Raw genomic sequence first — 26,149 nt, 5'->3', positions numbered from 1 at the left:
AGGCGGTTAATGTCCCGGCGGCAGTTGGAAATGAAGAGGTCGAGGGCAGGTAATAGGCCAGCGCGGGGTGTCCAGGTGGATGCAGTGTGTTGGAGGTGGGTGAAGGGATCCTCAGAAGGTGGGCGGGAATCCTGATTGTGAAAGTAAGCTCGGAGGCGGAGGCGTCGGAAGAATTGTTCGATGTCACGGCGTGTATTAAATTCATTGATGCGGGGATGAAGGTGAGTCCTTTGCTGAGGACTGATCGTTCGTCCTCAGTGAGGGGGAGGTCTGGAGGGATGGTGAAAACTCGGCAGGGCTCTTACTCTTCTTCACCCCATTAAGTGTGAGCCTAGCCTATCCAATTTTTCCACATTAGACAGCTCATCGATTCCAGGTATTAGTCTGATAAACTGTTTCTAACATATTTACACTCTTCCTTAAATAAGGAGACCAATATTATACACAATACTTTAGATGTGGTCTCTCAGATGCCCTCAACATTAGCCAATTTGATTCAATATAATAATTACATCATTTATTTTAGTGTTGTTGACGAAACATAAATATGGGCTCAGGGCATCCTATTCCCCTTATTCTTCTTCAAACTAGTGGCATGAAATCTTTGACAAACACCAAAGAGGGCAAATACAGTTTCAATTTGGAGACAACCTCCCCTGACAAATGTAGCACTCTCTCGGTGTTGTGCAGGAAGTTTAGCTGAGATGTTGAGTTCAGGTTTCTGTAATGAGATTTAAACTTGTGGGTTCAGAGATGAGTGTTACCACTTAGCCACAGCGAATAGAAGCCTCTGGATCAAATATCGTCCTTCCTTCTAATCACCCCAACCAAGATGGGCAAATTCCCCATTCTCCCCTTCAGGATGAACTCAGAGTGTGAATGGCAGTCAAGCCTGTAATTGGAAAGTGGAATGCAGTGGAATATGGAGAAACTGCACCAATTTCACTGCCTTTCGTCCAAGCTGCTTGATGAGCTGTGGGAGTGATGGGGAAATCTGGACTCACCTTTTGAAGGAGCAGGCATCTGGGCAGGTGGGACATTTCTCACATTGGTCTCCGAATGCTCCACCAGTGCAAACACACTTCCCACATTCGCAGTGACCTCGCCCATTGCAGATCAGCCCGAAAGCGGGCACACAGTTGTCAGTCTTGATGGTGCAGTTGCAGTATCTGTCGGTCCAATCTGGGAAACACTTGCACTCTCCGCACTCACACCTGCCGTTCCCTGTGGTGAATGAAGAATGACAGTGAGGGTCAGAGCCACAGACATTGTAGAAGTAACATAGACTTTCAAAACGCATGTAATATGGTGGCACACAAAAGGTTCATGCACGGGGAAAGGGCTCATGGATTTTTCAAAATATGTATGCATCGATAGAGGATCGCTTAACACATTGGAAGCACAACGTTGTAGAATCATTGAGAGAGATTGATGATTGCGATCGTTCACTAACTCAGTTACGTTTGTCCCATGTGGGTACCAGGATGAAAGAAAATGAGAGAAGTGGGGTATTTCCCATCTAGCAAATCCCTTTTCTCTTTCTTTGATTTTCTCATCCTCTCCTGCAGTCTTGTTATATTCTCTTTTTTCAATTTCCTTAATTCTTTTGATCTTTTGTTTTCTCTCACATTCTCCTATTCTCCCTGGAGTCTTTTTCTTTCTCCCTCGTCCTTTTTGTTCTTGATCACTCCCTCCATCTTGTACTTTCTCTTTCAACAAATGGATTGTTGTAGACCACTTCCCATATTCTGTTTCCATGTACGCTTGGTGGTTTTTCTCCCACATCCTTTATATTATTGAAAGAGTGTGCGGATAAATTGAGCCAATCTCAATCTCAGGCTGTGACTTGCCAACTGCTGAAAGGATCGGTGTTGAGGCCTCAGCTACTCATAATTCATGTCAACAACTTCTAAATGTTGAGTTTGATGAATATTCTTACAATCAAGGAACACACAGCGTGCCATACAGGTGCAGCAAGCAATTCGTATTGGCCTTTATCTTTTTTTCTATTCAGGTTGAGGGCATCACTGGCTAGGTCAGCATTCATTGCCCATCCCTAATTGCCCAGAGGGCAATTAGGAATCAACCACATTACTGTGGGTCTGGAGTTGAAACTTTATTGCTGGAACAGCACAGCAGGTCAGGCAGCATCCAGGGAACAGGAGATTCGACGTTTCGGGCACAGGCCCTTCTTCAGGAATGAGCAGAGAGTTTCTCCTGCTGAACACTCTCTGCTCATTCCTGAAGAAGGGCCTGTGCCCGAAACGTCGAATCTCCTGTTCCCTGGATGCTGCCTGACCTGCTGTGCTGTTCCAGCAATAAAGTTTCAACTTTGATCTCCAGCATCTGCAGACCTCACTTTCTCCACTGTGGGTCTGGAGTCACACATAGGGCAGACTAGGAAAGGATTCGAGTTTCCATCCCTAAGGGGCATTAGTGAACCATCATTAGACTCCTGATGCCTGATTTTTATTGAATTCAAATTCCACCATCTGCTGTGATGGGATTCAAACTCAGATCCCAGAATATTACCTGGTTCTCTGAATTAACAATCCAGCGACAATACCACTCGGCCACCACCTCCCCAATGCAATGCGATAATAGCACAAGAGCAAAGCAGTCTTGTTACAATTAAGCTGAGGTTTGGTGAGACCACACCTGGAATACTGTATGCAGTTTTGTGTGGTCTTTGTTCTGTATTTAAGGAAGAATGAATGCATTCAGTTGGAAGCAGTACAGACTGGTGCCTGGCCTGAGACATTTTCCAATGATGAGAGGCTGAAGAAATTGGACCTATATCTGGAGTTTAGAAGAATGGGAGGTGATCTTATTGAAGATCGAGATGGGCCTTGAAAATGCTCTCTCTGGCTGGGGAATACCGGAACTTGGAGGCATAGTCCCAGTATAAGCATCTGATCAGTTAGGACTGAAATGTGGAGAAATTACTTCACTCTAAGGATTGTGACAATTTGGAATTCTGTACCCCTAAAGGATTGTGGTTCTCCTTTGTTAAATATATTTAAAGCTGGTATAGACCAGATTTTTGATTTCATAGGGAATTGAGAGATGTAGGAATGGACACACGTGGATTTGAAGCTCAAGGTCAGCCATGTTTGTACAGAGGAGTGGAGCAGGACCAAATTATACACTCCTGCTTCTATTTTTGACATTCCTTTGCTCTAATTGCCCACAAACAATGCTAATCTGGCACTCATCTTCCACACCCCATGGGCCACCACACTACACCCTATCCTCTTTCAATAATATAAAGGACATGCTGGAGAAAAAACACCAAATATAGGAGGAAACAGAGTATGGGAAGTGGCATAGAACAGTGCATTAGTTGGAAGAGAAAGAACAAGATGGAGGAAATAATCAAGGACGAAAAGGAAGAGAGAGAAAGAAAGAGACAGCAGGCAGAATGGGAACATGCGAGAAAACAAGGTCAAAAGAATTCTGGAATATGAAAAACGAGAGTGAATGAAGGAAAGAGAACAGGGAATTGCTAGATTAGAAATGACCAATACCTACTTCTCTCATGGGACCATATGGGACAAACATTACAGGGTTACGGATCAATCGCAGTCATCAATCTCTATCAATGAGTCTACAACAGACCTAATCATGAGGGAGGAATGTTTAGAACCAGCAGACCAAAGCCACAAACACAGTCACGACAGGACCACCTTACAAATTGTTCATATTCAGTATTGTTAAACTTTACTTTCCAGAATAAATTTACTTAAAGGAAAAGAGTAAAAGATAGATAGTAAGTCAGGCAGCATCCGAGGAGCAGGAAAATCAATGTTTCTCATGAAGGGCTTTTGCCCGAAACGTCAATTTTCCTGCTCCTCAGATGCTGCCTGACCAGCTGTGCTTTCCCAACACCACACTCTCGGCTCTAATCTCCAGCACCTGCAGTCCTCATTTTCACCTGAATAATAGAGAGGCCATTCATAGCCATTCTTCAATATCCCATTTAAACTAATATTCTGTTCTAATATACATAGTTAAAAAGGTGTCTTATTTCTCTTATTGTTCACTTGCTTGTATATAGCTATGCAGGGTTGCATATGGGGGTCGGTTAGCTCATTTAGCTGGTGTGAAATGTAAGTAATACCAAGTGTGCAGGTTCAATTTTTATACTGACTAAGGTTAACATGAAGGACCGTGCTGTATGACTCTCCTTCTCAATCTCTCCCCTAATCTGAGGCATGGTGATCTCAATTTAAACCCCCATCAGTTATTTCTCTCTAATGAGAGAGCAGCTGTATGGTCTCCTGGGACTATGTTGACTATGCATGACCTGTGGACAACCCTGTGAGCTGTCAACCCACCCTCCTTCCTAATCTAAGAATGTAGTATGATTTGCAACTTATTTAACTTGGGTGTTGCTAACTCTTAACAGTTGTCAGACTGTGGGTATATTCTCTGGGTTTGGGGAAATGGGCTGTGTCTCCATGAAAAGGAAGTGTACACTCAGTAGTGGGTGAATCATAACCTATTGAGTAAACACAAAGATGGTTTCACCGAGTTAGGCAACTGGGTTAACCAAACAAAAACAGGAAATTCAATATTAGTTGGCTTTTCTGGCCTGCAACCTTTGCTTTTCTTGTCCTTTTATTCTGTTCAGTTTCCATAAAACTTACCTTTCCTATCCAGTTCTGATTGCAATCTCTACCCAAAACATTGACTGGCTTCTCAACTCCTCCCCTCTTTTTCCCAAGCCTTTTTCTTCCTTGCCCCTCATTTGCCCACCTGCTTTTCATTCCTCTCCAGATTCTTGTCTGAAAAACAGCTATTATTGTTCAGAATATTCTGTTTCAGGTTTTTTGGAGTGAATTTCTAATTGTCACAGGCACTTATTAATTGGATGGGCACCATCAGATAATGGGCTTGAAATGTCTTGCCACATACTTTGGGTCTCTTTACTAAAAATGTGTGCTCATTAAAATGGCCCTTTAGTACTGTTTGGGAATGCAAGCCAATGGACTCTGGATAGGTACAGGACAGGACTGGACCTGGGTGTCTTCAAATCCCCTAAGTTTTGAAATTTAGGCTGTGAGAGAACAAGCTGGAACTTTTATTTCCATAACTCTCATGACGACAAGCTAGACAGATCTAGACAGTGCTCTGCAAGCATCACGAGACATCATTAGTGCATAAAATAATGATGTCATTTCTGAATTAGATTGATGTTTCTGTTGATTGATTCTGTGATATTCTGTTAATATCAATGTAAGGTAAATAGTTCTGAGAAAATTATTGTGGTGAATTTATAACATTTCTAAAAATTGAAATAAATGTATTCTCTTGCAGTATTATTATTTGATATAATTTTTATATATTTGCATGTCCAGTATTGGTTAATAATTTACTTACATTTTGTAGCAAATTTTATAAATTGTTAGCATTTAGTGCTGAAAAATCAGTGTAGTATTTACAGTTTCCATAAATTCGGTCAAGAAAGAACTGGAATTAATAATCCAGAGGAGAAAGTGAGGACTGCAGATGCATGAGGGGAGAATGCTGAGGTTTTCCTGATGCTGGGAGTTTTCCTGATGAAGGGCTCTTGCCCAAAATGTCAATTCTCCTGCTCCTCGGATGCTGCCTGACCAGCTGTGCTTTTCCAGCACCACACTCTCAACATTAATACTCCAGAGGCCCAGGTTAATGTTCTGGGGGAAGTGGATCCAAATCCCATGTAGCAGCTGGTAAATTGAAGTCAGTCATCTTGACTTAAAAGTTAGGCTCAGTTATGGTGACAATTATTGTCAACTGTTGTAAAAACCCATTTTGTTTGCTAATGTCCTTTAGTGATGGACATTGCTGCTATCCTCAGAAGTTCTGAAGAGAGTCATATTAGACTCAAAATGTTAACTCTATTTCTCTCTCCATAGATACTGCCAGACCTACTGAGTTTCTCCAGTTATTTTTTGTTTTTTGTTTGTCTTGGTATACCTTAAATGTGACTCAAGAGCCACAACGTGGTTGGCTCTTCCTAGTTGTGTTGAAGTGTTGAAGTTGACCATATGGTCGGCATTCTGCCATGGACACTGTACTGCTCTCTGAAATGACTAAGGCAAACTTAGTTCAAGGGCTATTACAGGTTGGTGACAAATGCTGACCTCAACAGTGAGGCCAATATCTCATGAAAAAAATAAAGAGAAAGAGAGGTACAATAGAGTCATAGACTCCTACAGCATGGAGGCAGGCCCTTTGGCCCAAGCTGGTACCCATTAATACTAATGAGTTATTTTGTGGCAGCTCATGTGAGTGGGCCAAGAGATGGTCTGAATTGGCCTTTTGCCCTGTTTTACGGGCAAAAATGTTTGAGAATCAATATCTTAATTTTAGCATTTAAAATAATTTTTTAAAAATTGAGTAACTCTTGTGGCAGAGTGCAGTACGAGGGGCTACTATCTTAAAATTATAGCCAATTTACTCAGGAGGGAAAAGAGGACACACCTTTTCACACAAAGGGTTTTGAAAATTTGGAACTCCTCTGCCAAAGAAGGTTGTAGACACGGTGGGGTTAATTGAACTATTAAAATAGAGATAGACAGATTTCTTTAAGCGATTGGTATTAAGAACAAAGGAGGGTTGAGGTACAGATCAGTTACAGTCTGGCTGAATAGTGGAACAGGCCCAAGGGGCAGAATAGCCTTATCTCTTGCTACTATGATGGCATTAAGAAATAGAACAGGAGATAAAGAGAAGGCCACTCAGCTCCTCAAGTCTTTTCTGTCGTTGAAAAAAATCTTAACCGATTTGATCACTGCACAACCACATTCATTACTGTGCTATCTAACTCTATCTCTTTTAAGACCATTCCAAAGACACAGTACTCTCTAATAAAGAAAATTCTCTTCATCTTTGTCTTAAAATTGGCAAACTTGTATTTTGAAAGTGTAATCCCATACTCCTTCAAGAGGAATCATCCTCTCCACCTCTGTCCTGCCAAAATCACTCAGGACTTTTTATATTTCAATCATGTCACTTTTCCTTTTCCAAACTTCAGAAGATACAAGCCCAGCTTGTAGGATATGGCACTTATACAGATACTGAAATCTGGATTCCTAGTGACATGGTAGCTCAGTGGTTGGCACTGCTGCCTTGCAGTGCCATGGACCCAGGTTCAATTCCAGCTTCTATCTGTGAGGCGTTTGTACATTCTCCCAGTGTCTGCATGGGTTTCCTCCCACAATCCAAAGATGTGCAGTTTAGGTGAATTGGCCTTGCTAAATTTCCCATAGTATTCAGGGATGTATTAGTTAGAGGAATTGAGTAGGGGAATGGATTTAGGAGGGATACTCTTTAGACGGTCGGTGTGGACTTGTTGGGCTGAAGGGCCTGTTCCACACTATAGGGATTTGATTGCACAAGCCCACCTGCCAAATCTGCACTTATTTTAATTTTTAAAAACTTTTTTCTATCTCCCACTTTGACAATAAACAACATGAGCACCATTGTGGTGCTTGTGCTATTATTTGCCTGGTCTAGCCTACACGTGGCTCAAGAACCACAATGAGGTTGACTTTTCTTACTCTTGTTGTAATATTGAAGTTGACCATGTGATCTGCAGTTGAGAGTGTGGTGCTGGAAAAGCACAGCAGGTCAGGCAGCATCCGAAGAGCAGAAGAATTGATGTTTCGGGCAAAAGCCTTTCATCAGGAATGAGGCTTGTGAATCAAGGGAGAGGGGAGATAAATGGGAGGTGGGGGGTAGGGCTGGGGGAAAGGTAGCTGAGAGTGCGATAGGTGGATGAAGGTGGGGTTAATGGTGATAGGTCAGAGCAGAGGGTGGAGCGGATAGGTGGGAAGGAGGATGGACAGGTAGGACAGATTATGAGGATGGTTCCAAGTTGGAAGGTTGGATCTGGGATAAGGTGGGGGGAGGGGAATGAGGAAACTGGTGAAATCGACATTGATTGGTTGGAGGGTCCCAAGGTGGAAGATGAGGTGTTCTTCCTCCAGACATCGGGTGGTTAGGGTTTGGTGATGGAGGAAGCCCAGCATGACCTTGGTGAAGTGGAAGGGAGAGTTGAAGTGTTCAGCAACAGGGTGGTGGGGTTGGTTGGTGTGGGTGTTCAGAGATGTTCTCTGAAGCTCTCTGCGAGTAGGCGTCCTGTCTTCCCAATGTACAGGAGACCACATCAGGAGCAATGGATACAGTAAATAACATGCGTGGAAGTGCAGGTAAAACTCTGATGAATGTGGACGGCTCCTTTGGGACCTTGGATGGAGGTGAGGGGAGAGGTGTGGGCGCAGGTCTTGTAATTCCTGTGGTGGTAGGGGAAGGTGCTGGGAAGGGAGGGTGGGTTGGTGGGGGAGGGGGGGGGAGGGGCGGGGGCGGGCGTAGACCTGACAAAGGAGTCGCGGAAGGAATGGTCTTTACGGAACGCAGATTGGGGTGGGGAGAGAAATGTATCTATGGTGGTAGGATCCGTTTGTAGGTGGTGGAAATGGCAGAGGATGACGTATACGAAGGTTGATGGGGTGGAAGGTGAGGACCAGGAGGATTCTGTCCATGTGATCAACAGCCTGCTCCGGACACTGAACTGCTCTCTGAAATGGTTAAGGCAAGCACTCAGTTCAAGGGCGATTACTGGTCAGTGACCAAATGCTAACCTTGACAGTGACATTCACATCTCATAAACAAATAGAGAGACAGAGGTACCCATTAATACTAATGAGTTATTTTAGTGGTAGCTCATGTTAGCAGACTAAGAGATGGTTTGTCGTGGCCTTTGGCCCTGCCTGAGTGTTTTACTGCCATAAATGTTTGAGAATCTTCACTTCTTCTCCAGAATTGGAGCTCAATTTGTTTTTTATGTAGAATTTACAGTGCAAACAGGCTCACACCAATTGCTCTGTGCGGATGTTTATGCTTCTCAAGAATATTTCTCTTCCATTTTTGATCGAGCATCACCATCTGTTATTTAACTTCCCTTTATACCAAATGGGTTGATATTCTGCTTCACTCTGTTCTCACAAATATGTGTGTTCCTCAATCCTGATAGGGTGGAATGACTAAACAGAGGAGAAAAAGCACACAACCCACAGAGTTTAAAAAAAGAACTCTAAAAATAGCACTGGCTAAATTTTATTTTGTAAGTCACAATGTGTTAAATGTTGATTCATCTTCCAAGAATTTTAGGCTGGAATTGCCTCCAGCCAATAGATATACTGGGGTTGTGGCATGATAGGGATGGTTCACTTCAGGGAAATTCTCATTTTTCTAATTCATTTTGATGCCAGATATTTGGTACTGGATAAACAGAACATCAATGGGTAGACTTTGCAGAGTCTGTGCCAACTGTAGATGAATTAATTCTCAGGCCAGTCCGAATGCCTGCTCCATTAAAGTTACTCTCCTCCCATATGACATATTGTGGAGAAGGCTGGAGACCTAATTTTATGAATGAGGATGTTACAATGACTATACAAATCTTTTGATCAGTACAGCATCTATCAACATATCAGGCTGTACTTAGACATACAGGTTTGTCTCATGCACATATTTTTGCTATGTACAGATGTCAAAATCCTGGAACTTTAGTCTGGTCCATTGGACTGCAGTGGTTCATAAAGTAACTCACCACCACAATCTCAAGGGCAACTATGGATGGGTAACCACATGTTGGCTGAGCCAGCAATGCCAACATCCCGTGGAAGAATAAAGAAAAAAAATGAAGCACATAATCTCTCCTCAAAGGGGCACACTTCAGTTTTGAAAGGCTTAGGATCCCTGACTTCAAATGTGGTTCTAACAAAATAAAAGCAAAGTATGATGGATGCTGGAGAGCAGGAATAAACCCAGAAAATGCTGGGGAATTTCAGCTAGGTCTGGCAGGATCTGTGGAGAGAGAAATAGAGTTAACCCTTCGAGTTTGAAGAAACGTCATACCAGATTCTGTCAAATTTGCTGAGCTTCTCCAAAACATTCTGGGTCACTTAGATCATGGTAATATCACCTGCTGTTTTCTTGGTCCTATTGTTTAAGAGGAACATCCAGTTGAGATTTACTAGAGTGATGTCAGGGGTGAGAGGCTATAACTATGTGGAAAGAGTAGAGGAAGTTTGATTGTTCTCTTGTAAGCAGCAGCATTTAAGGGAAGATTTGATTGGGCCGGTGGTGTTTAAAATCTCGTAGGCTTTGGATAGACTAAATAAAGAGGAATTGGCTGACAGGTCAGTAACCAGAGATCATAGATTAAAGGTAATAGATGAAAGGACCAAGAAGACATGAGGAAAAGAAAAGGTGTCAATTTGGAACCTGATAGCATGTTGGAAACAGATTCAATCATGACCTTCAAGAGGGAATTGGATATACACTTGAAGGAGAGTAGGACTAAGTGCTTGCTCTTTGGAAGAGCTGGTACCAATCTGAATGGTTTTTTTTAAACATACTCCCCAGATGTGGGAAATGTGGCTTGGCGTTTGTTGTGATGGTTGGCTGCCTCCCAAAATCACTACAGTCTATTTGTTGTAGACAGACTTACAATGTTGTTAGGGAGACAGCTCCAGGGTTCTGACCCAGCGACAATGAAATCAGGATGAAATGTGGTTTGGAAAGGGACCTGCAAGTGATAGTGTTCGCATGTATCTGCTATCCTCGTCCTTCTTGTCCTTATGTAGTGGTTGTGGGTTTGGAAGGTGCTGTCTCTTGTTGGAGATGGGTTTTGCCTGGCACTTGTGCAGACCAAGTGTTACTTGCCACTTGTCAGCCCAAAACTGGATATTGTACAGATCTTGCTGCATTTGGACATGGACTAATTCAGTAACTGAGATGTTACAAACATTGCTGAACATTGTGCAATCATCAACGAACATTCCCATTTCTGGCTAGTAATGGAGCAGCTGAAGACACTGAGGAACACCTGCAGAGTGGAGATAACTGACCTCCAGCAACCACAGCCATCTTCCTTTGTGCCAGGGTGTGACTCTCTGTTGTACTGTTCTATGATATATATCTCTTCGTGAACCAAATTAAGGGGTCAATCACAAAATGAGGAATATGTATAGTCCTGGCATAGGATTTCTGAGTACCAGATTGTAAATGGTGAACTTGGGTTCTGAGCTTCAATAGTCAGGTGTTTCAACTTTGAATCACATTGATCCTAAAGAGACCATCCTCACTTCTTTCTGAAGGAGAATGGTACAGAGAGTGATCTGAGTCATTAGTTGTTGTTGGGCTAACCTGCAATATTGGGTTTTCTTCAATAGATGGACTGCAGTAGTTCAAGAAAATAACTCACCACTGTATTTCCAATTGAGCATGGGCAATAAATGCTGGTCTAGTTATCAGTGCTCAAATCCCACATAAGAATAACTTTTAACAATATTTTACAGGTGGACATTGGATGAGTATTTTGAATGGAAAGTTGCTCCTGAGAATTTCTTTTCTCTTTGAATTTAGATAGTTGGGTTAAATGACAACATCTCAAAAATGAATGAGGGCTCTAACCCAGAATGTGGGAAACATGGAGCTCAGTCAAGATCTGAATGGGATCTTTACCAGGAATTTATTTGGTTTGACCTGGGTTCCGGTATGGTTACTGGGGTTTTTGGGGGCAAAGTTGTACCTCCATTCTGATGGGGTCAGAGGAACAAATGGAGGCTGTGTACCTGACATATAAAAACTGGATGCTTCCTGAAAGTATGAGCTTCAAAAGTTAAACCAACATGATTTGCTTACGTCTTTAAGGATGGGGCACTGTAGTTTGCTGAATATTGTGAAACACTACAATAAATAGCGAACTGCAGGATATCAGAAATTTGAAATCTAAACAGAAATTGCTGGAGGAACTCAGCGGTTTTGAAGAAAGATCATTGGACTCGAAAAGTTAAATCTGTTTCTGTCTCCACAGATGTTGCCAGACCTGCTGAGATTCTCCAGTAATTTCTGTCTCTGATTGTGAAACACTAATTGTTTGTGGTCCATAACTAACGTCATTTGATATGGAAGGTTAAGCTTTCGTGTTGTTCGTGGTATCAAATGGGGCAATATCAATAATTCCATTGTGAGGTGTGTAACTTGTTTCATTATACTCTGGCCAGATGTAATGTTCCAGCTCAGTAGGAATGACAATTAGAAAGGTGTTTACAGCTCGATCTGATGCTGTATCTTTCTACACACCACTGAAATTGTTTTGAAGTTATATTTCTATGGGAATTGTGTAATATTTCCAAATCAAGGGTAGATCTTTCTTAAAGACCATATGTTTTTGAGTCATTCTATGTTCAGTCTTGATCAGAATGACAGGCTCAAAAAGTAATTCACCCACGGATGAAATATTGCTAACTTAGCAAAGCCTGGTTACATATGCATTGAGCATCTACTTACTGTACCTGAGATGCTGCAACATTGCAATGGAAGAGGTGTTGACCGGGAAGGATTGCACAAAATATTAGCATTGGGACTACAGTAGTCCATTACAGTTTGGTGTCAATATATTACAACAGACATACAGCAATGAAAGAGGCCATTTGGTCCAACTAACCTATGCTGGTGTTTATACTCCACCTGAGCCTTTTCATATTTATCTTCATGTAAATCTACTATAGTAACCTTCCATTCCTTTCTTCAGAGAGTTTCTAGATTCCCCTCGAATGTATCTATACTATTCCCTTCAGTGATTTCCCCCCCCCCCCCGCTTGTACTGTGATGTTCTCTTGGGCAAAGAAGTTTTTTTGAATTCCTCATCAGTGTTTGTTGGAGACAAAAACCAAAATTGCTGGAAAATCTCAGTAGATTTGGCAGCATCTGTGAAGAGAAATCAAAGTTAACGTTTCAGGTCTTGAGGATGGGTCACCAGACCCAAAACTTTTTGACTTCTCTTCACAGAAGCTGCTAGGCCTGCTGAGCTTTTCCAGCAATTTCTGTTTTTGTTTGTGATTCACAGCATCCACAATTCTTTTGGAGTTTGCTGGGGCTTTGTAATGTAGAGTGAGACCAACAGTGTGGATTCAATTCCCACACCAGCTGAGGTTATCATGATCATTCTCAATCTCATTCTCAATCTTTCCCCTCGCCTGAGATGTGGTGACCCTCTGGTTAAATCCACCTCTAATCATCTCTCTGTAATGAGTGAGGCCCCTTCTGGAGGACTATCTCATGCTAACATCCTCTAATTGTACTTTCCCCACAAGATGAAACACTGGCTCTGGATGCACTCTAAAATGATGTAAGCTTTTGATATTAGGTCACCGCTCTGCCTTGTTTTCACAAAAGAGCAGAATTTTAACCTGCCAATCTTTTCCTGATAATGTAAAGTCTTGCAAGTTTTCTCTGTACAATGCAAGTTGAGGTAAGACATTATCTTGTGACAAGGGCAACAGCCATAGTGTCCAGTACAGGAACTGAACCTGTGATCTTGGTAATATTTAACAGCTCAGAAAGAATCTTTGGGATAAGTCCATGAGGGACAACAAGATTAGTCAGTTAGGTAGCTCCAGGAAGGAGTGAAGAATGGAAAGCAATTAGCAGATACAGAATTTTGAGCACGTAATTTCCTGTTCTGGTATTTCCTAAGCATTTATAATTTAGATGTGTTAAAGTCTACAACAGCTAGTCATGATGTTAGACCGGAGCAACAAAAACTGTTTTCTTAACAAATATCACTCTAGCAAGATCTTAGGGAGCTGATTGTACTGAAAAAGTTGTTTAATTGGAAGCAACACAAGGAACAGAGGGTGTTGAGATGAGCAGAGGGACGTAGGCCTGAATATGGGTGGCTTAGTTAATTTGACAGACAACATTTTCTCTGTCACGTTATGCAAAGGTTGTGGCTTGTGTGAAAAATACCTTCTGGGCAAACATTTTGGTTTATTGCTCAATGTAAGAACACAGATTGTGATGAGATGAAGCATCACATCATGAGGAAATGATAACATGACAAAGTGGAAGACAAAAAGAAAGCAGAGCCAGCCGTCTGCTCAAACATTCAATGAGATCATAGCCGATCGGTACCTCAGCTTTACTCAGCTACCTTTGTCCTTTATTTGATAACACCCTTACCCGACCGGAGATCTATCAATCTCAGTCTTCAAAGTTCCAATTATACCATCACTTTTTGAAGGAGAGTTCTGCATTTCCACCACCTTTTGTGCCAACAGGAGCTTTCAGTTATTGGTCCTCTTTGATCTACCTCTACCTTTAAGCTTTTTCTTGATTCCTCAGTTGTTTTTTTCTTTCTCTGATGTAATGCAGCAGTTCATGAAAGCAGCTCATCTCTGCCTTCTTAATAAGAATTAGGGATGAGCAATAAATGCTGGCCCAGGCAGCGATGCCCGTATCCCATGAATAAATACATTTTCAAAAAGGCGCCTTTCCGGCACTGCTTGTGAGTTGATGATCAACAGTGTGCTCTCTCCCTAAATTCCACTTCCTCAAAATCTGACTGGCTGCAGATTAAAAAGATTCAAGTGAAACTCTGTCGTTACACCGAGCAGGTTGTCTGCATTTCCATCTTCCCCAGCTTTTATAAATATCTGGGGCCTGCCTGATTCATGCCATTGAGCTTGTCTTATGATAAGCCTGAATAAAACCAGAATGAAATAAACACAGGGCATGAATGGTGTTTCAACTAAAATTCAACTATTTGCAATCGTCTCATTTCAAGATGGCTACAGCTGTTAAACCTGTGTAAAATTAGTGATCAAACATGTCAGACCAAATAAATAAAATGGAAACAAAAACTGAAATTGCTGGAAAAGCTTAGCAGGTCTGGCAGCATCTGTGGATAGAAATCAGAGTTAATATTTTGGGTGCAGTGACCCTTCCTCAAAAAATGGAATTCATTTATATAGCCCTTTTCATGACCACTGGATCTTCCAAAAGACTTTACAACCAACTAAGTGCTCACAGAATTATAGCATTGTTAGGGTCTAGAAAGAGGCCATTGAGCTCATTCTGTCAGCAGTGGATCTCTAAATAAACATTTCTCTCTTTATCAGTCTCCTGTGTTCACCCAGTACTTCTGCACACTTTTCCTTTACAGATAACAGTTTAATTCCCTAATGAATATTTTCAACTGAATCTGCCTCCATCACACTCCCTGGTATTCCAAGTCTGGCCACTTGTTTTTGTTCCTTTTGCCAATTACTTTCAATCTGTTGTCTCTCATTCTCGGTGTGGTCATGAATAAGGAACAGTTTTTCACTATTTGCTCTACACAGACAGATCTTGAATACCTCTATCAAATCTCCTTTCAGCCTATGTTTCTGTAAGGAGAACCAATCTAACTTCCCCAGTCTTATCTTCATAATGGTTGTAATGGAATAATGTATAAATTGTGGCATGCAATTTGCATGCAGCAAGATGATTTTAAGATAATACTTATTTAAGCCCTGTTTCGAGAATTTGACTCCAAATCACTAATTTATAATTACTGATAAATGTCCTGAGGTGACTTAACTGGATGGACATTGAAAGGATGTTTCCTCTTATGGGTGAATATAGAACTAGGGGTCAAAGGTTAAGAATAAGGTTTAAAAACAGAGATAAGGAAAAAAACATCTCAGAGGGTTGTGAATCTTTGGAATTTCCTTCTTCAAAAGGCAGTGGATGCTGAATCTTTAAATATTTTTAAGGCAGTGGTATATAGGTTCTTGATTATCCAGAGGGTGGGGGAAAGATTAATTGGGCTGATTCAGGAATGTAGAGTTGAGGTGATAATCAGATCAGCCACAATCTTATTGAATGGCAGAGGAGACTCAAAGGCCAAGAAGCTTACTCTTGTACATGTTTGACTTTGTACATGTTTGAGCCAAAGTCTTTGTGAGGATGTATCAAATAAAGGAATCCTGTGGGAATCCAGGGGAGGCAGTGACAGGCGCCTCTTACTCGCTGGTGATGGACAAGTGTTGAGACTATTGATCGACATTTTCAAGTAGTAGTGGATTTTGCAACTCACCTGAGCACAGTTTGCCCTTGAAGCGTCCACAAGAAAAGTCATCGCATTCACAGAACTTGCCGGATATGATCCCAAAGTCACTGTTGTGGCAGACGCACTGTCCACAGAAGCAATCCCCCCGGTTACTGCAAATGGGCCCGCCTCCCTCTGGGGTGCAGGAGGCCTCTTCAGTCACTGAGAAATCACTGTCTGTGCACTCACAGGATGGTCCAAGGCGGCCTGGGAGACACTTGCACACTCCACACTCGTAGGTCCCATTGCCATTAGAGCACCGAGTGCTGTTTTCTACAGCGTCTTTCTCACACTCACAGTCACAGTTGAAATCGACTGTCACCTCCAGGGAATCCCTAAACAGAATGGGTTTCACCGTAAAGGTCTTCACTTTTTCACCGACTGGGCACTCCCTGGCTTCCAATTTCACCGTGAAATTAACCTGCGGACAAGGAAAGAATTTCTATTTTTACAAAGCTAAAGATACTTTGAAGTGCTGTACATCTTCCTTAAAACACTGTCACTGCAATAAGAAAGGTAAATTTGGTAATCAACTTATGCCATTATTCCACCAACGACAAGTTGAATGACCAGAATGATCTTTGGTGGAGTGGATTCAAGGAAGAATGTTGGCCAGGTCATAGGAAGAGTACAAGTTTTAAAGTCTATCTGAATTCATTGTGTCATAATTCATAGGCCATTATTACTCCATATGTAATAATTATTGCACTTGGGTTGATATTGATAGCTAATAAAGGGCTGCTGTCTCAATACAGAGAGATGACTGGCAGCAGTTTAAACTTAGGGTCACTATACCTTAGCTAAGAGGAGAGGTTGACAATAAGTGTCTTATATGGAGTTTGAACGTGTGCTGTGGGCATCAGTCTGTGTATTAGCTGTCATTATTTGACTCATACTTTGGGGGAAACACCAATCTGACAAGATCATTTTGACACAATCACAAAGAATGCTGCAGAAACTCAGCAGGTCTGGTAGCATCTGTGGAGAGAAAAGCATTTTGTACCTGGTATGACTCTTCTTCCGAACTTCTGACCTCAGTGCTGAGTTCGTACAGACACCAATTTCACTAGAACAAGGGTCACATCCCACACTGTAGGTGTTACAATTTTTAGAGAAGGCATAAAAGCTCATGAAGGGTGGATACGGTTTGTGGAACTGTCAAACTATCATGTTACTTAAATCTGGATAAAAGCAAATTACTGTGGATGCTGGAATCTGAAACCAAAAGAGAAATGCTGGAAAATCTCAGTAGGTCTTTGATAAAGGGTCAGTTAGACTCGAAACGTCAGCTCTTTTCTCTCCTTACAGATGCTCCCAGACCTACTGAGATTTTCCAGCATTTCTCTTTTGGTATGTTATTTAAATCCCCTGCCCTTTAAAAATCGAACAACATCTGCCTGTGTCTACAAATTGAAATAACTGCTTATGGTTTGAGCAGACGTTTATAATAGAGCCCTGTCATTATAGCACTACTAATGCTTAACTGTTTCTGCAGTTTATGTGATAACTTATCATTAACGCAGTGAGAGGAATGTCATTAGAGTGGAAAGCAATAAACTCCTCGCCATGTCACCATCTCTCTGCACTGGTCTCTAATGCTAGTCCACAGGTAGTTCCTTGTATTCTTAGAAGAGCGAGGTACAATTGATTCTCTTCCCTTCCACAACAAGGATAGAGTCCATCTGGTCCTTGATCAAAGGGACTTGGTGCCTGATCAAGAACGTTGACGTCAAGAGTGATAGCCAACTCCTGCACTTGCTTCCAAATCCCTTGCACCCTCTCCTCATGATCTCTATCCCTGCAAGTCCAGCCGCCACAAAAACCACTTCCCTTTCTCCTGGATCCTTGAAATCTGGGTTTTCTCTCTCAGCCTCCTGCCAAGCACAGGTATTACCAGAATCTGATTGGTTAGAAGCTGCTATCAGGAGAGATTTTCACCTCTTGGGACCTAATTCCAGACAATGGTATAATGCTGCCCAACTGGCAGAACATCCAAAGGGTCTTTCTCAGCAGAGTTTGCAGCTGGTAGGCATGGCATTGCATTACAGGCATGGCATGGTCCATGCCAACAACAACAACAAGCTCTGATATTCCTTCCCTATCCATCTTCATGTCTACCATCTTCTTCAGAAGATTTCTGAAATCCTACCTGACCATTCTTTCACTCATGTCTACCATCTCCAGTATAAAAATAGTTCTTGATTCCTTTAAGGGGATTCCTTTAGGAGTGGCACGGTGGCTCAGTAGTTAGAACTGCTGCCTCACAAAGCCAGGGACCTGGGCTCTATTCCAGCTTCGGGTGATTGTCTGTGTGGAGTTTGCACATCCTCCCTATGTCTATGCGGGTTTCCTCTGGGTGCTCCGGTTTTCTCCCGCAGTCCAGAGATGTGCAGGTTAAGTGAATTGACCGTGCTAAATTGCCCATAGTGTTCAGGGATGTGTAGGTTAGGTGTATTAGTCAGGGATAAATATAAGGTAAGGGGAATGGGTTTGGGTGGGTTACTCTTCGGAGTGTAAGTGTGGATTTGTTGGGCCGAAGGTCCTGTCTCCACACTGTAGGGATCCTGTAAATTCTTGATGAGAGCAAAATGGAGAAAGGAATAGGATACTGATAGTTTCAAGGAAGCTTGCGTTTAGCTTAAATGCTGACATGGACATGTTGAGCTCAGTGCTTTGTTTGAAGTACCAGTCATTAGTCCATTAGGTTCAAAAAGAATTTGGAACATGAAGTGTTAAGATATTTTGTTAATCTTGAAGGAATTAAAAAACGTCAGAACTTCCTGTTGTCTTTTAATCACTTCGGCTTAGGCCCTGGGATACTTTTTAATTAGGCTCGCCTTTGCAGTTTGGGAAGTTCTGTAATTACAATCTAATTCTTTATTACATAAAAGGAATTTAAAACTTAATTGCAATTATTATTGAAGGAATGTAATGTAGTAATTGATGCTGCACATGAGGTAAGATTGAGGGAAGAGCTTCTTCAGAACCAGCTCCTTAGACACATGGTGACTGTGGTTTCCATGGCATCTATTGCTGAAGTCAATTAGTAATATCCACAAGAGGCTTCGGTGCTCAAAACCATGTGGGCCCTGTGTTCAGCAGTAAGTTGGTCCCTAGCTGTTCTTGTGAAATGTCACAAATGGGTTAAAAATATAAGGTAGATTAGACATTGACAAGGAATTTATGTCACAAGACATTTCTCATTTACACCTTTGGCAATGCTCAGTCTGAAATGTTTACACAGGGACATGTGCCACAAGGGTGATGTGGATGGGGTAAAATCTTTCTCTCTTTAACATGATGTAAAACTATTTAATTATGTTCTATCATTGGATAAACATATGGATGATAATGGAATGGTATTGGTTAGATGGGTTTCAGATTGGTATCACAGGTCAGCATAATTTCGAGGGCCAAAGGGCCTGTACTACGCTGTAATGTTCTATGTTCTAACTGAATTCTGACTGTTGTATCCAGGTTATAGTACTAGCTCTTTAAACCATCATCTTGGAGTACCATTAGATGCTGTCTCATTAGAGAGAGATGATATGTGGCAGTTTAACCCAAGGGTCACCACACCTCAGGCGAAGGGAGAAGTTGAGAAGGAAGTCTTTCAGGGTAACCTTAGATGGAACAAGAATTGAACCCTTGGTTTTGTTATCACTCAAGAACCGCACCAGTCTCCTTCCCTCTTACCACCTTTCACCCTATTGGCATGTAATTATCTAGTTTCCCATTAATACAATAACTTCAACTGTTCTATACTGTAGCAAGTTCTGCATTCTCACACTCCCTAGGTGACAATGCTTCTACTGAATTTCTTATTGGATTATTGTATATTGATGTCCTCTAGGCTTAAACTTCCAAACAAGTGGGAATATCTATGCTGCTTCTACCTATCAAAACATAGAACATAGAACATTACAGCGCAGTGCAGGCCCTTTGGCCCTCGATGTTGCGCCGACCTGTTATACCAATCTGAAGCCCATCTAACCTACACTATTCCATGTACGTCCATATGCTTGTCCAATGACGACTTAAATGTACTTAAAGTTGGCGAATCTACTACCGTTGCAGGCAAAGCATTCCATACCCTTACTACTCTCTGAGTAAAGAAACTACCTCTGACATCTGTCCTATATCTATCACCCCTCAATTTAAAGCTATGCCCCCTTGTGCTCGCCGTCACCATTCTTGGAAAAAGGCTCTCCCTGTCCACCCTATCTAACCCTCTGATTATTTATATGTCTCTATTAAGTCACCTCTCAACCTTCTTCTCTCTAACGAAAACAACCTCAAGTCACTCAGCCTTTCCTCATAAGATCTTCCATCCATACTATGCAGCATCCTAGTAAATCTTCTCTGCCCCCTTTCCAAAGCTTCCACATTCTTCTTATAATGCGGTGACCAGAACTGTACATAATACTCCAAGTGTGGCCGCACCAGAGTTTTGTACAGCTGTAGCATAACCTCATGGTTCCGGAACTCGATCCCTCTATTAATAAAAGCTAAAACACTGTATGCCTTCTTAACAACCCTGTCAAAACCTTTCATTCTTTGAGGAGCTTCTAATAATATCACCTCTTGGACTGAGCAGAGAACAAGATGGAGAGAAAGGATGGAGGTGGGAGAGATGGGAGAAAGATAAGAGAAGGAGAAGGGAGGGGAAAACTTCAAGGAGAGACAGGAATAAGGAGGAGGTGAAGGGCAGTCAGGAATGATGGGAAAGCAGCAGGGGATTGGGTTGAGGTGGGAGAAAGAGAAAAAGACAGTAGGGGAAGTGTGATGATGCTATGACTTCAAGAAGTGTATTTTGTCTGGTTTCTTTTGAGAGATTGAATGAGAGGTATCGAGCAGTCTAAGATAACATAAACCACATGTGAGGGCTTGGGATTTTTTAAAAAAGTTGGAACAGTAAAACAGCCTGAATGGGTGTGGCCAGTTCTCAAAGACCAGGATTTCTAGCTTTTTTTTTTAAGCTTTGAAATTGGACAAAAGTTGCAGGAGTTTTGAAGAAGTAGAAGTAGAAGATATTCTTCCCTTATCTCAGTTACAGCGAGAAGCTGAGGTTTCTCTTCCTACTGCAGGCGTTGCGTGTGGGAAAATCTGATTTCTGAATTTCAAATTTTGTCTTGGGGTCTGTTTACGGAATGTTACCATATTGTAACATTTAATTAGTAATAGTTACTATATCTATTAATCTGTTAAGATTGCTAACAGAGTTAAGTAATTCCAAGTTCCTCTTTCTTTTGTTATATTTTAACTATAGTGTTTGAATAAATTGTGTTTTGCTTAACATTGAGTAGTTTGACCCGTCAAATTGCATCTAGAACATAGCATTTCGCAGGTGCCTTTAAAGTAAGAAAAAAGTTAGTGTCTAGACTACCTTCTTAAAATATTTTCAAGAAGTTTTGTCTGGTCCACAACAGGGGGAGATAGGATAGGAAGGAGTGTTCAGTATTGAGGAACCGGAAAAGGATGACCTAATAGCTGACACATTGATTTTTACTTTATTCAATGTGAAAACCAGAACCAGACTCACTGCTGAAATCCTCATCAACTTGCTGATCTGTACGTAGAAAGCCAAAGGAACACTGCGTACAAGTGTGTCATGCTAAGAGTCTGACTGACAATCCTGAATTGATTGACAGCAAAGTTTTCATACATTCAGGATTATTCAGCAGATGTTGTCCATTTTGACGAATCATAAAAATTGTTGAAACTGCACTGTCTATAGCAAAGCTTCTGCCAATCAGGAATTCCTAATGAAGAGCTTATGCCCGAACTATCAACTCTCCTGTTCCTCGGATGCTGCCTGACCAGCTGTGTTTTTCTAGTGTCACACTTTTCGACTCGCAAGACCAGCATCTGCAGTCCTCACTTTCTCCTAACATTATGTTATGTCAACGTGGCTCCTGAGCTTCACTCGAGGTGATGAGTTACAATGTAAAGGGCAGGAAAATATAGTAGGGCTATGTGGTGGTATGAGTTGGCACTAATTTGGCATTGGGGCTACAAAGGGCTGGATGGTGAGTACTACAGCGTAGGTTAGCATGAGAGTAATGAGGTGTCATGTGCATGGGTAAAGGGGCATTAGAGGTAGAGGTGCTATTGGGGATGGATAGAGGGACATGGGCTGACTGAATTGACACGGGTCAGCACAGATGGGATGTGGGCATTGTGTTTGGGGGAGGTGAGGATGTGGAGGTCAAGGGGTGGAGCAATGCTTTGGATTTCACTCTTTTTTTTTCCATTGTGCTGCAGTTTGGTGCCAGCGCAGGGAGGCATGCCTTGTGGCCAGGTTCATCCATAGCCAGTGGCACCTTCTCACATTCACACTGTCCATCTCTTAGGATACTCCAATACTGTGAAATAAACATTCAGCTTTCTGGAAAAGCTTTTCCAGGATTGGGTTTGCAGGATCAGGAAATGTATGGTCTCAGTGGTTCTAACCTGGGACTGAAAATTGGAGTCAAAGCTCACCTCAAAGAGCACAGTTACAAAGGTCTGCAGTGACTGCGCAAGAACTAGAACCCCACAGAACAAATCTCAGAATGTTGCTTTGGGATTCTGAGTGTTGAAGTGCCGACAATACAATATTTCTGATCCAAAACCAGCTTTGCTGTGTTGCGATGGGCATTGACTAAGGGTATAAGTGCTTGTTACCATGCTACAGGCTGGTGTTTAGCTCTGCTCAGTGGGCTGCCTTTTGCTCTACTTACTGTGTCTCCAATCTTCAGCCCGGAGCAGACTCGCTGTCCTGGGAAAAATCCATTATCTCCACAGTGAGCATCGAAGGTTACTGACAGTTCCTTTGGCAGATTCAAAACTTCCATTTCTACAATGGAGCGGATTCTCTGAAGATAAGGAAGAACACGGACATTAGTTTAAAGCCGAGTTTTGTTCTTGCTTGTCCTGCTGTCCCGGGCCTATCAATGTCTTATCTGCAGTTCCTTGGACTAATATTCCTTTATCAACAGTTTCCCTCACCTCTCAGTTCCTTGACCTGTGGATTTTTAATTTATCATTTCCAGTTATATATGAGCTTGTTCTATTTTCCACTGGTTTATCTCTCTTTCCTCTCTTGAACAGAGATGAGACATCCCTCAGCCTGCATTCCTTGGTGGCACTTTTCCCATTTCCAAACAGTATTGGAGAATTCTGCCAGATGTCTCCTTCCTGACCTCCTTTAATAATCCAGAATTCATGTCATTTGGGATGGAGCTCCTTGGGAGAAGGAGCAGGAGCAATTACAGGAGCCTTAATCATTGCTCCTCAGGTAAATGACAATGTTGATTCAAACAATTACCTCTGCAAGCTGTGTTCAAGCTTACCTGATAGGCATCAATGATGATATCTAGGACATTGCTGGAGTCCCTGGAAATAGTCCCAACTGTAGAACCAGGAAGCATTTTAGTGTAACTCTGTGGAGTAAGCAAGATTACGCAACATAAGGCTTCATTCGTCTGAAAGCTTCAACATATCCCCTCACATTGACAATCAAGCCAGTTATCAATTGATTTCACTGTCATCCCAACCTGTTACTCCATTTCAAGCTCATCCCTTGTATTGATCCATTCCCTAATTCCAGCTTGTTGTCAGTGATTTTGTACAGGCACTAATGTGAACATCACACACTTCTGAAAGTAAGGATTTTTCCCAGAAATTGTTTGTGTCTGAAGTTGAAGTATGGCTTTAACAATTTGTTACCATTGCTGTATGTATCAGCCTCCTCGTTTTGTGGAAACTGACAGACAGAAGCCCAGAAATGAAGTTCAACTGAAGAGGCAACAAATCTATGCAGCTTTTACTTAATTAATGCATGTTTGTCAAAGTTCATTGTATGCCTAATACTTTTGTTATCCCTAAATTGACTGCTTGTCCTAACTGGGCTTATCCTCATACCTTCTTTTAATGAAGGGTACAACATTCACAATTCTCTGGTCCTCTGGCACCATGACTGTTTTTGAGAAGGTGGTAGTGAGTTGCCTTTTTGGCATGCTATAGTTCCATGTACAGTAGGTCAACCCACAGTCAACCCACGGAGAGATTTTGAGAGATTTTGACACTGACGATATTTCCAACCAAGATGGTGACTGGCTTGGACAGAAATTTGCAAATGGGGAGTATCTGCTGTTGTAGAGTTAGAAGGTGCTGTCCGAGGGATGTTGGTTAATAACTAACATTGTTTTTGTTACAGAAACAGAAATTGCTGCAGAAACTCAGCAGTTCTGGCAGCCTCAGTAGGAAGAAAGCAGAGCAATGTTTCAAGTCAAGTGACTCTTCACTAGATGAAGAGCCACCAGACCTGAAACGTTATCTCTTATCACAGATACTGCCAGACCTACAGAGTTTCTCCAGCAATTTCTGTTTTTATTTTAGATATCCGGAATCTATAGTTCTTTGTTTTATTGTATTGTTTCGATACCTGTCACCCAATGCTTCAACTACCTTCTCTTCCAGTATGACATTACCAAAAAAAAGATACTGCCATAGAGAGAAGTAGAGTGTCCATTTAGTGTCTCAGCTGTGCTCTTTGTACTGACTTCCTTGTTAATCCCCATTTCTCACCCCACTTTGGCTAGGCATTATGTTAATTTGCTGCGATTATGACCTTTATCACTTCCCTTTACTATCTATTTTTATTAAGTCAAATATCTCCAATTTCACAGACAGCACTGTGATACTCATTCATAATGTGAAGGCAGATGCAAATTGCTCATTCAATATCTTTTAGTCAAAAAATAAACGGGAAGCAAGGGAGTGGGCTGGTGCATGGGAGACCCTACGGAGTGGGCTGGTATTTTGGGAGAGATCAGAGAATAGGCTGGGGAAAGGGAGACCCGGGGCGTAGGCTGGTATGTTGGAAGACCCCAGGGAGTGGGCTAGTAGGTGGGGGATGAGGGTGCAGCAAGTGAATTGGTATGAGACCCCAGGGGATGGGCTAGTACATGGGGGAGGGGGTGCAGGGAGTGGACTGGTTCATGGGAGACCCTAGGCAGTGGACTGGTACACGGGGGAGGCCAAGGAATGGGTGGATAATTCTCGGCTGTGAATAATAAATTGTGAAGGAGTATGAATGAAGTGGAAAATAATAGATTAGATTAGATTCCCTACAGTATGGAAACAGGCCCTTTGACCCAGCAAGTCCACACCGACCCTCTGGAGAGTAACCCACCCAGACCCATTCCCCACATTAACCCCTGACTAATGCACCTAACACTATGGGCAATTTAGTATGGCCAATTCACCTGACCCGCACATCTTTGGACTGTAGGAGGAAATCAGAGCACCTGGAGGAAAGCCACGCAGACACGGGGAGAATGTGCAAATTGCACGCAGACAGTCACCCGAGGCTGGAATCGAACCCAGGTCCCTGGCGTTGTGAGGTAGCAGTGTTAACCACTGAGCCACCGTGCTGCCCAATCTACAAAGTAATTACTTGGTCTTTTAATCATGGTAGATTGGATGCCACCAATCTTTCTACTGAAGCTCCTTATACCAAGTGAGTAAAGCTGGTAACAAATGATTTCAACCAAGATTCCGGGCTTATTACAACATACGTACTAGCTAGTTACATTACATCTAAGATACATGATTGTCTGCCAAAGACATCAGAGTCAATGTAAGAGTACGTTGTTAACATATACTGGACATTCTGCTAACTATACTCTCTGATGAACACATGGAGAAATCTGTGCAGCTCTGATTAAGTCCACCCAGGTAAGTTCCTTTAGATGGATGAAGATTATCTTGTGATGTCAGTTAATTCTTTCAGGTACCTAGTGCCTTATACAATACGTGGGAATACTCCTATCTGCAAGCTCCTCCCCAAGCTGTATACCATCCAGACCTGGAAGTATATCATCATTCGCTGTCACTCTCTCAAAATCTTGCAACTGCCTTCCTAACAGCACTGTGGGTGTACCCACACACTGACTGTGGTAGTTCAGGATGTGGGCTCTGTACCACATCCTCAATGGCAATTAGCTCTGGGTAATCAATAGTGGCCAAGCAAGTGACATTCCCAGCTCTGAGGCACCATTCCCTGGATTGATTTCTTGCATTAGCTTAAAAATGTGTTGCTGGAAAAGCGCAGCAGGTCAGGCAGCATCAAAGGAGAAGGAGAATCGACGTTTCGGGCATATTTCTTGCATATCTGTGTTACACATAGATCTACACAGAACAATAGAGTTATAGAGAACATAACTAGCCAAC

General features: G+C 42.1%; 1 protein-coding gene across 3 annotated transcripts in view; it reads right to left on the bottom strand.

The window, feature by feature from the left end:
* Window positions 1–26,149, bottom strand: part of LOC122540019 (integrin beta-3-like) — a 99,762-nt gene that overhangs the window by 22,001 nt on the left and 51,612 nt on the right. For all 3 annotated transcript variants that reach the window (XR_006309230.1, XM_043675308.1, XM_043675309.1), the window contains exons 8-11: window positions 23,266–23,355; window positions 22,654–22,788; window positions 15,920–16,352; window positions 1,005–1,224 (exon numbers count right to left, since the gene is read on the bottom strand). Coding sequence is in view for 2 of the 3 variants with exons in the window: in XM_043675308.1 (XP_043531243.1) it covers window positions 1,005–1,224; window positions 15,920–16,352; window positions 22,654–22,788; window positions 23,266–23,355 (878 nt within the window). In the remaining variant the exon portion in view is untranslated. The remainder of the gene's footprint in view (window positions 1–1,004; window positions 1,225–15,919; window positions 16,353–22,653; window positions 22,789–23,265; window positions 23,356–26,149) is intronic.

This window comes from Chiloscyllium plagiosum, chromosome 33 (assembly GCF_004010195.1).
Source record: "Chiloscyllium plagiosum isolate BGI_BamShark_2017 chromosome 33, ASM401019v2, whole genome shotgun sequence".
Classification (NCBI taxonomy): domain Eukaryota; kingdom Metazoa; phylum Chordata; class Chondrichthyes; order Orectolobiformes; family Hemiscylliidae; genus Chiloscyllium; species Chiloscyllium plagiosum.
This window is presented reverse-complemented; position numbering and strand designations above follow the sequence as displayed.